General features: G+C 46.2%; 1 protein-coding gene across 1 annotated transcript; it reads left to right on the forward strand.

Annotated features, from left to right (window-relative positions):
- Positions 1–3,407: 3,407 nt before the first annotated feature.
- On the forward strand, positions 3,408–5,606 carry LOC106634355 (disintegrin and metalloproteinase domain-containing protein 21-like). The gene is given in 1 exon segment (XM_014343617.2): positions 3,408–5,606. A coding segment is annotated over 1 exon segment (2,199 nt).
- The last annotated feature ends 6,220 nt before the right edge of the window (positions 5,607–11,826 follow it).

Below are 11,826 nucleotides of genomic sequence, written 5' to 3' on the forward strand. Positions count from 1 at the left end.
CCAAATCAGTTTATTGCAATGCTTCTAGGTAATTATATGTGGCAATTTCTGGCAGAGATGAATAAAAATCTTCACCAGAGAATCTAATACAGAAGAAATCAAGAGGCCCTGGGCTTGTTTTCATAAAAGCATCATACACCAGGCAGTTGATTCTTTCAGCTGTCGGCACTGGCACACCCAGCATTCTGGCTTCATCCCCTAAGTAAGCTTCATCGTGCATGGATAGGCTGGAACCTTTCCCGAGGCCATATGCCAATGGATATGCAGCACTGTACCACATGTCCACAGAGATACAAAATCCCCGATGGGAAGAACGAGGCTGGATCAACGGGACTGGCAGTTTCTCACTGAGGAAATGTGAGGTCAGCTTCTATGGCGGGCAATTCAGGAAATTACACAGCAGTTTTGTAATTGATGGTTATGGAAAAATGAACCATTGAGATGACTAATGACTTACATTCCATTATTCCAAGTAAGAAACGGACATCACAGTTCGCCGCAACTAAATTTTCATAACCTAAATGGATTACTTTAAACTTCTTCCTACATCTTCTCTTAATAATTTTTAATAACGGATGTGTCTTACCTATATTCCCAATATTTAAAACTGGGCTGTCAAGAGAGTCTAGAGAATTTGAGAACTAAGAACAGTGAAACTTCTGTATGTTCAGCAGCTGCCAAAGCAACACAATATTCCCCAGGAACACTGTTCTGCACTTCAGCACAAATCATGCTTGTGTATTTCCTAATGGCTCCAATAGTGACCCTCCATTCCCATCAAACATTTGGCCTCCCCTTTCTCCACGTCCCCTCCATTCACACATTATACTCTCAGCTCTGTCTAGGTATCGTAAAAGCCAGCAAATGGACCCTCCTGATCTCCTGAACATGAAACCCAACACTATCATGTGATCAGCTCCTCTTGGCATAGTGACCTTCAAAGGCATCTCATTTAAATAATCACCATTTTTTTCCTTCTGTAACAAACTGTTTCTTTCCATTGTGCCTTCCCATAAGCATTTTAACATAATTTACTGTCCGACCGCAGTTATTAATACACACAAATGCCACAACCTCTTTCTAGCCCAAGAGACCTGATTAATTCTTCTTTGGGGATGAGCACACCCTAGAAACACATCCCATTCACGTAAACACGGGCACACCGATGACGTGTTCTTTTGTGTAAGCAAGAGTTTACACCATTCTCTGTCCAACTCCACGAGCCCCTGAAGACCAAGACACACTCGTTCACACCAGTGCAAGCTCCGGCCCAGGGACAGCCTACTGAGGAATGGGCTCAGCTGGGTCTGGGTCCTGGGTTCATCTCTTCCCCTCTCCTGTCCCAAAGCAGGTCCATCACCCTGCTCAGGTCTGAGCAGGAGTGTCCAGGTTTGTCTGGCCATCCGACTTTTTCAATTTTTAGAAGATCTCCTATAACCTACTGTATTCATTTTATAGGGCTTTTATAATGAAATACCACAGATTGGATGGCTTACAATACAAAACCAATTTCCTCACACTTATGGAGGATGAAAGCCTAAGATCAAGCTGCCAGCTGGCTGGGTTTCCTCTGAAGTCTCACTCCCTGGTGTGCAGATGGCGCCTTCTTGCTGTTCTGTGGTAACATGGCCATCCCTCAGGGCATGTGCACCCTCCCTCCTGCTTCCCATTCTTATAACAATGGTCAGATTGCATTAGGGCCTCACTCCAGGAATCTCACTTTAACTTATTCACCTCTTTAAAAGACACTGATCCAAGTATGATTTCATTCTGAAGGACCAAGGGTTGGGACTTCAGCACAAAAATTTGGGAGGGACAGTCTCCCCTGGCAGCCTCCTTCAGGGATGTCAAATATTTTCCTTCTGCTCCCTGTGAAAACCCTAAAGGGGTAGGGAAAGGGCGTCCAACCTGCACGCTCATAGAGGGGAAACCAGCTTCATTAGTAATCGTTCATTTGTGGTAAAAAGGCAGGATTTGAAGCGGTGGAAGATGGGAGTATGGGGCATTGGAAGACAAAGTGCCACACAACGCAGCCTTCGAAACACACTATGGTCATGTTAAGTTTAAATGGAGTGACCACATTCGCCAGGAAAGGGAAATATTTACACTTTTGAGGAAACAGTAATTTGTGTTTCTGATTATGATCTGGCCTTGGATTTTCCCTCCCCTCATAAGCAATGACAGAATCAGCAGAAATATGTGAAACATTAGTTCTCAGACATGAGACACCTGGAGAGGGCCCCCTGTGTCCTTCCCTGAGAGCTGATCAGCTCCTGCATCTGAAGAAATGACCAAAGACCAGGAGAGAACCACACAGAAGCATCGGAGGGACAGCACCTGGGGCTCTCATGGGGTCAGGAATAGTGTCTGTTCCCAATAGATGGACTAAGTAAAAAGTATCATAATTCACAAGGGTTTTACATAGCACAGAAGAAAAAGTTACCCTATATCAACTGTTGATCTTGTGAATCCAGGAACTCTGGATTCAAGGTGATCAGGCACATCTTGATTTAGGCATTTCAGGGACACATGAGACATCAATCAATATAAGTAAGAAGGACACTAGTTCCATCCAGAAAGGCTGAGACAACTCAAAGCAAGTCCTCCCCACTTAGGGCTTCCAGGTCACAGGTAGGTGAGAGACAGATGGTTGCATTCTTTTGAGTTTCTGATAAGTGTTTGCAAAGGAGGTCATGAGAATATGCATCTGTCTCTGTGAGCAGAGGGACAACTTTAAATAGACTGGGAGGAAGATTTGCCCTGAGTGGTTCCCAGCTTGATGGGGCCCAAGATATTTTCCTTTCACAATCTGGTAACTTCAAACAAAACTTCAAAGCCACAACAAAACAACACAACAACAAAAAGAATAAGACATGGGTACTTATTAAGAGTAGAAAAACATTCAGTCCCAAAGGAAAATATTGGCAGTGTCCACCTCCACATGACAAAGGAGTAAGCAGTGTAAGCCACAGAAAGGAGCATATTAACCCACAGAGTGACCGAGAATAACACGGGTGATGCGAGGGCATTGAACACACATCATTGCATTTTGTAGATTCAGAAAGCAACAGAAAAGATTGACGGTGGTAAAAGAGACAGCCCTGCTTCCCTCTCCCTTTTCCCTTCCCAATGAGCCCTCACAGCCGTGACCCTCAGCCTCATCCCGCAGTGCAGCAGCTGCCATCCTGTCCAGACCCACCTCCTGCCCCTCCCTGGGACTGTTACCTCATTCCCTCCCAGAGTCCAGGTGCCCCGAGGTGTGGTGCAGGAGCCTGAGGAGGCACTTTGTTCTCTGTCAGGGTCTCCCTGGGAGGGACGCAGCCACCGCAGCTGGTTGGGGCCTGGCTTCACCGAGGACAGTCCTTTCTTTTCCCATTGTCATTGGGTAATTATTGCTGGGCTGGGACATGAGGCAGGCAGAGGTGCGGGTCACCCTTAGGGCCTCCCTCTTGCTGCTGGGGCTCTGGGCCCTCCTGGCTCCAGTCCGGTGTTCTCAAGGCCGTCCCTTGTGGCACTATGCCTCCTCCGAGGTGGTGATTCCCAGGAAGGAGACGCACCACGGCAAAGGCCTTCAGTTTCCCGGCTGGCTGTCCTACAGCCTGCGTTTTGGGGGTCAAAGACACGTCATTCACATGCGGAGGAAACACCTTCTTTGGCCCAGACATCTGCTGGTGACAACTCAGGATGACCAAGGAGCCTTGCAGATGGATGGCCCCTACATTCCACCAGAATGCTACTACCTCGGCTACCTGGAGGAGGTGCCTCTGTCCATGGTCACCATCGACACGTGCTATGGGGGCCTCAGAGGCATCATGAAGCTGGACGACCTTGCCTACGAAATCAAACCCCTCCAGGATTCCTGCAGGTTTGAACATGTTGTTTCTCAGATAGTGGCTGAGCCCAACGCGATGGTGCCCACATTTAGAGATGGTGACAGTGAGGAGACAGAACCCCTGTTCTCTGAAGCAAATAACAGCATGAATCCCAGGATATCTAATTCGCTGTATAGTTCTCATAGAGGAAATATAAAAGGCCAAGTTCAATGTTCCAATTCATATTATCGTATATATGGCAATATTACAACCTGTTCCAAAGAGGTGGTCCAGATGTTCAGTCTCATTGACAGCATTGTTCAAAATATTGATCTGCGGTACTATATTTATCTTTTGACCATATATAATAATTGTGACCCAGCCCCTGTGAATCAATATCGAATTCAGAGTGCAATGTTTACCTATTTTAAAACAACCTTTTTTGATACTTTTCATGTTCATTCATCCACACTACTTATTAAAGACGCACCACATGAATCTAACTATGAACCTGAAAGGTATAGCTTCTGTACACATTTAGGCCTATTACACATTGGTACTCTAGGCAGACATTATTTATTGGTAGCCATCATAATAACCCAGACACAGATGAGAAGTATTGGTCTGGAGTATGATGATAACTACTGCACATGTTAGAGAAGGACCTCCTGCATTATGCAGAGATTTCCTGGGATGACAGATGCATTCAGTAACTGTTCTTATGGACATGCACAAAATTGTTTTATACGTCCAGGCCGGTGTGTTTTCGAAACACTTGCTCCTGTGTATAACGAAACCATGACAACGGTTCGCTGTGGAAACCTCATAGTGGAGGGGAGGGAGGAATGTGACTGTGGCTCCTTCAAGCAGTGTTATGCCAGTTATTGCTGCCAAAGTGACTATCACTTAACACCGGGGAGCATCTGTCGTATGGGAGAGTGCTGTACAAACTTCAGCTTCTCCCCACCAGGGACTCTCTGCAGACCTATCCAAAATATATGTGACCTTCCAGAGTACTGTCACAGGACCACCGTGACATGCCCAGCAAACTTTTATATGCAAGATGGAACCCTGTGCACGGAAGAAGGCTACTGTTATCATGGGAACTGCACTGACCGCAATGTGCTCTGCAAGGCGATGTTTGGTGTCAGTGCTGAGGATGCTCCTGAGGTCTGCTATGACATTAATCTTGAAAGCTACCGATTTGGACATTGTATTAAACAACAAACATATCTCAGCTACCAGGCTTGTACAGGAATACATAAGTTTTGTGGAAGACTGCAGTGTACCAATGTGACCCATCTTCCCCAGCTGCAGGAACATGTTTCATTCCATCACTCAGTGAGAGGAGGGTTTCAGTGTTTTAGACTGGATGAACACCATGCAACAGACACGACTGATGTTGGGCGTGTGATAGATGGCACTCCTTGTGTTCATGGAAACTTCTGTAATAACACCCTGTGCAATGCAACTATCACTTCACTGGGCTATGACTGTCGCCTTGAGAAGTGCAGTCATAGAGGGGTCTGCAACAACAGAAGGAACTGCCATTGCCATATAGGCTGGGATCCTCCACTGTGCCTAAGAAGAGGTGCTGGTGGGAGTGTCGACAGCGGGCCACCTCCAAAAAGAACACATTCTCTCAGACAAAGCCAACAATCAGAGATGTATCTGAGAGTGGTCTTTGGTTGTATTTATGCCTTCATAATTGCACTGCTCTTTGGGACAGCCACAAATGTGCAAACTATCAGGACCACCACCGTTTAGGAAGAGACAGTTACTAACCCTGAATAAGACTAATTCAGCCTCCCGATCCCTGTAAAGATACAGAGAATATAACAGCAAAATCTATGAAATAGGATCAGGTGAAAGGATGGCAAAGCTCAAGTCCACATTTCTTGAAGTCCACAGGAGGCACATGGTCCTGTCTCACGTCACAGGGAAAGGGGAGGCATTGGCTTCTATCCCAGGTTGTGGAGATCGCTGATGTTCACTCTGAAATAAATCTTCAAAAACACACATTGGTGCCTTCCACATTTTCTTAGACTCCTCTGGGAGCCCAAACTTGGCCAGAACCTCTGGCCTGGAGAGACATGAATGAGCATCTGGCTCTTGACCTGAGGTCGCTGGTCCCAGAATTAACGGAAGTTGCCACCAGCTCCTTACAGGGCACGTTCATGACATTTCTCCAGAAGAGAGCTCCAGAGCGATAAGCTTCCTCATTCCCCAGGTAATCAGTCCTTCTCTAAACCTGAAGTCAGTTTAGGGTGATCCAGGGCTACTCCCTGTTCCCTGTCTGTTCCTTACAGGGGTGCTGTGGGCTTTGCAGTGAGAAGGACTTGGGTTCAAATCCCCCACCAAGCAAATCCCCCTACCTGGGGCCGAGCTTCCCGTATGTGGGAAAATGAATCCCTCAGGTTGATTGCTGCATGCAATGAAATTCGACTAGAAAAATAGGTAGACGTGAGGGCAAGCTGTCATTTAGTGTGAGCTCTGTGACTGGCAGCTGCCCCCTTTCTTCTTGCCCCCACATTTCCTTGAACTGAAACAGGAAGGGAAGCTGAGTAAGTCATGATGAGGAAGAGAAACCAGGCTTGTAGCAGCACAGGCTGGTCTGGGTGGAAAACAGGGCTAGGTGTGTCGCTAAGTTATTGTAAAGGAAAATGGAAGTTAAATGTATAAATAACTGAATGAGATAATATTTTATTTTAACTTACAATTCACAATAATATTGACGTTTAAAATGCAGTGTAGATATGTCACAGAGAATTTCAAAGGCAAAGCCCACCAACGGAAGATATCACCCTTCCCATACCATCAACAGAAAAACTGCTGGTATTCTAGAGTAGTACTGAGATCTAGCATTCTTCTGAATACATCTGTGGTTCTAGATGTCCTGCTTCCACAGATATTGTTTAGAATTCCCACCCCTTTCTCCAAACACAGCTTGATATCCTTTCTCTGAACCTGCTTAGAAATTTCCTCCATTCAGCTGTCATAAAAATGCGAGCAATCCATTCCTGTGCCTCTCTCAGTGTGTTCTATTATTTTGTGGGTGAACGCTAATGGACAGTGAAGTGTGAGGTCAGTGAATACAATGCCCTCGCCCTGTGTGTCCTTCGGGTGTGAGGGGTTTTGCTGATAGAACAGCAGGCCCCGTCCCACCCTTTATGCATCTCCACCCTCCACCTCATGCACCCAGCTGACCTCTTCCCTGTGGCCTGGGGGGTTCCCTGGGGGAATGACCTCCCCTCTCTCCAGGGCCCACCCACTCAGTGCCCTTGCAAGACCACCAAGCTTGGCACAGCCCCACATTGTGTCAGGGCCTGTGTCCCCTTCCTCACCCCCTAAACAGATGGACCCACTGGGACACTGCTCAGGGCAGGGGGCGGTGGTATGTGCAGAAGGAAGGCAAATGTGCACTCTGTTGGAGAAATATTATAGGTAGTTTGAGCAAAAAATCTAATGCCATGTGAACTTTTAGAATGATACATATTTTGACAAAGAACATGACCAATAGAGTTTGTATTGAAGCCAGGTAAACATTATTTAGAGCAACAACAATATCAAAAACAAGCCAACAGTTCACCAAGAAAAACCACAATTAACCCCATGGAAATGGTCTTCCAAGAGCATCAGCACTTAAATCCTCGAAATCTGCCTGCCTCAGCACCTGTTGTCCTGACCTGCCCTCCTGCATGTCCTAATCACTCCTATACACGGGGCCTGCACTGTGGGAGATTCGAGCTGTGCCAGGTGGAGGGAGCAGGACAACTGATACCAGGTTGTTGGTGTGGATGCCGAGGCTACCCAAGCAGGTGTAAACTCCCACCTGTGGGCCAGGGAAGAGTACACAGGAGACATGTCCTGGGAATAGGGTGAGGGAGAGCTGTGGGGGCTCTGGGTTCTGAAGAGGGTCCTGGCCTGGCAAGGATAAGACCAACCAGCATGTGAGGCCAGGCTGGAGTCTGGACCTCTGAAGCTGCAAGGGTCGTGGGTTGCTTGGCCCAAGGGGCTGTCCTGGTTCTCTATGGAGTACTTTCAAACATTCCTTCTTCCTCCCACCCCCTCCTTCTCTCTTTCTGGGGTGGGTCCTCTCCCAGAGCCTGCAACTCCCAAATCCTCTTTGTCGGGTCCTCGGCTTCACTCTGCATCCGTCCTGAGCATCGATCTTCCAATTCCATCCTCTTCTCTTCTGCTGTGTCTATGCTGCTGTGAAGCCACCTGCTGTAATTTACTGTTTTATATTTAATATTGTACCGTACATCTGTTCTGTTTCCTTCATCGTAAACGCTTCATTTCACACTCAGCATCTGGGAACACAAGGCCTTGTCAGCTGTCACCTCCTTCCATTCTCTGTTTCCTTCCTCCTCTCCCCATGTTTGCTCATCATATCCAGTCTCCTGCCATCCTGAATGCTTCTGATGGAAGGTCCAAGATGTCTCATGAGCATTGTGAAGATTCTTTGTAATGTGACCTTGTTTCAGGCAGGAATTCTCCCTCAACCACCCCTGGAAGCCAAGTATAGGGAGATTGCCATGTTTAATCAAAGACTGAGCTAACTTAACAGTGGCTTTGGTTTTAAGGTTTCTCCAATCCCCAGGGCACAGGATTTCAGGGAGTTCAGGTGACAGTCTGGGTGTTACCCTTCAGGAGGTTGTAAAGTCCATTTCATATAGTTTACACCACAGACTATGGAAACTATATATATATATCTAGTGCTGTCCCTCTAGAGAACCCTAGTATGTATATATATAATATATATATGTATTATATATTATATATATGTAGGAGTTTATTGAGGAGTATTAAACTCACACAACTGCAAGGTCCCACAGTAGGCCACCTGCAAGCTGAGGAGCAAGGAAGCCAGTCCGAATCCCAAAGCTGAAGAGTTTGAAGCCTGATGTTCGAGGGCAGGAAGCATCCAGCACAGGAGAAAGATGTAGGCTGGGAGGCTAAGCCAGTCTAGTCTTTTCATGTTTTCTACCTGCTTTATACCCTGGCCACACTGGCAGCTGATTAGATGGTGCCCACCAAGATTAAGGGTAGGTCTGCTTTCCCAGCTCACTGGCTCAAATGTTAATCTCCTTTGGCAACACCCTCGCAGACACACCCAGGATAAATACTTTGCATGCTTCAATCCAATCAAGTTGACACTCAGTATTAACCATCACAAGTCCAACCCTTGTCAACTTGAACCCATACGAATCTCCTGAGATCATACATAATCTTCAAATAAAGACAATAATAAGGTCATAATTACACCTAATGTAATACAACTATCTTTTGTACAACCAGAAATGCACCAATCCCCAACCCAAGTGCTATTATGTAAAGTTAAGAACACTTAAATGCTGATACGAAGTCAATAAATTTTATGTCACATGATAAAGGAAAAAAGAAATAAAATGAAGGAATTTTCTTAGTACAAGTGTGTACATGCACAAACATGTTTTTAACAAAAGAAGAAGGAAATACTGATGACAATTACAGTCCTCATTTCTGCAACAGATCATGTGGTTGTAGCTGGTATTGATGACTACTTCTTCTACTACCCATTCTGTATTCCCTTTGCCTTCAGCAAGCATCACAGCAGGTCGAGTTTTTTCTCCTAGTGGAGTGATGCAAACATTCATTCCTGAAGGGTCTGGGCCATTTGTAGTCCTGCCTGGATTGGGCTGTTGTAGTTTCCCGTTGACCTTAATGACAGGGCGGGGTAATGTTAAGAGACGCCCTAATTGATCTCCTGTATTCCATACATATTCTTCCTTACCTCCGTTGTGGAGTAATAGACTGATTGCATCTTGATAGTTCAGGTCAATCAGCCCAGTCAACACTTTAACTCCCTTCTTAGCCTGTGGACTTTAAGGTAGGAGGGGCCCAAAGTAGCCAGGTGGAAATCTTAACTTCCAGTTTAATGGAATTGTTGTTGTTTCTCCTGATGGCAGCATTATTCCCACTGGAATTAAGACCTCTAGGCCAACAGAATGTAATGTCATAGGACCAGGAAGGAAATATTTTGCTAGGGGATCACTAGGGGTGATGGTGAATGGTGCCATTTCCACTCCCACCCCTTGATTCCTGGATCCATGAATTATGGCTATGGGAGAAACAGTACCATATATTGGATGCTGATTTGGAGCATACATGGCCTTTTGGAGAGCTTTGCCCCAGCCCTGCAAAGTATTGGAGCCTAGTTGGCATTGTAATTGTGATTTTGAAAGGCCATTCCATTCTTCTATCAATCCAGCTGCTTCAGGATGTTGGGGAACATGGTAAGACAAGTGAATCCCATGAGCATGAGCCCACTGCCACACTTCTTTAGCCGTAAAGGGAGTGCCTTGGTCAGAGGCAATGCTATATGGAATACTGTGACAGTGGATAAGGCATTCCATGACTCCACAGATGGTAGTCTTGGCAGAAGCATTGCATGCATATCTGCACTAAGTGTCTACTTCAGTGAGGACAAACCTCTGCCCTTTCCAGGATGGAAGAGGTCCAATATAATCCAACCTGCCATCAGGTAGCTCGCTGATCACCCTGAGGAATGGTGTCATTTGGGTAGAGATCCACAGCCAAACCAGATCACGCCACCCCAACCCCTCCCAAATCTCATGTCCTCTTTGCATTTCAAAACCAATCGTGCCTTCCCAACAGTCCCCCAACATCTTAACTCATTTCAGCATTAACTCAAAAGTCCAAATCCAAAGTCACATTGGAGACAAGGCAAGTCCCTTTCATCTATGAACCTGTAAAATGAAAAACAAGTCAGTTACTTCCAAGACAAAATGGGGGTACAGGCATTAGATACATGCTCCCATTTCAGTTGGGAGAAATGGGCCAGAATAAAGGGACTACAGGTCACATGCAAGCCCAAACTCCAGTGCGGCAGTCATTAAATCTTAAAGCTTCAAAATAATCTCCTTTGACTCCATTCCTCACATTCAGGGCATGCTTATGCAAAGTGGGGGCTCCCACAACCTTGGGAAGCTCTCACCCTGTGGCTTTGCAGCTCTGACCCCATGGCTGCTCTCATGGGCTTTGCAGAGTTCAGCCCTCCTGGCTGCTCTCATTGAGTGCCTGCAGCTTTTCTAGGTGCACAGTGCAAGCTGTTAATAGATCTACCATTCTGGGGTCTGAAGGATGGTGGCCCTCTTCTCACAGCCCCATTAGTCACTGTCTCCGGTGGGGACTCTGTGTGGGGGTTCCAACCCCACATTTCCCTTCTGCACTGCCCTAGCAGAGGCTCTCCATGAGGGCTTTGCCCCTGGCACAGACTTCTGGCTGGACATCCAGTCATTTCTATAAATCCTCTGAGATCTAGGCAGAGGATCACAAAGCTGAACTCTTCTCTTCTGCACACCCATAGGCCCAACATCATGTAGAAGCCACCAATGATTGGGGCTTTCTGAAGCAATGGCCTGAGCTGTACATTGGACTTTTTTAGCCACAGCTAGACCTGGAGCAGCTGGGACACAGGGCACCAAGTCCCAAGGCTCCAAAGAGCAGCTGGGCCCTGGACCCAGCCCATGAAACCATTTTTCCCTGATTGGCCTCCAGGCCTGTGATTGGAAGGGCTGCTGCAAAGATCTCTGACGTGGCCTGGAAACATTTTCCCCATTGTCTTGATTATTAATATTCATCTCTTCATTACTTATGCAAATTTCTGCAGCCAACTTGAATTTCTCCCTAGCAAATGTGTTTTTCTTTACTACCACATGGCCAGGCTGCAAACTTTCCAAACTTTTATGCTCTGTTTCCCTTTTAAACATAAGTTCCTATTTCAGATCATCTCTCTCAAGGGCAAAGTTCCACAGATTTCTAGGGCAGGGAAAAATTCCATCAAGCTTGGTTTTATACAGGCTTGAGACATCAATCAAATACATTTAAGAGATACATTGGTTTGGTCCAGAAAGGTGGAACAACTCAAAGCGAGGGCTTCCAGGCTATAGGTGAATTTAAACATTTTCTGGTTGACAATTGGTTGAGTTTGTCTAAAGACCTGGGATAG

The sequence above is a fragment of the Pan paniscus genome, chromosome 16 (genome assembly GCF_029289425.2).
Source record: "Pan paniscus chromosome 16, NHGRI_mPanPan1-v2.0_pri, whole genome shotgun sequence".
Lineage (NCBI taxonomy): Eukaryota > Metazoa > Chordata > Mammalia > Primates > Hominidae > Pan > Pan paniscus.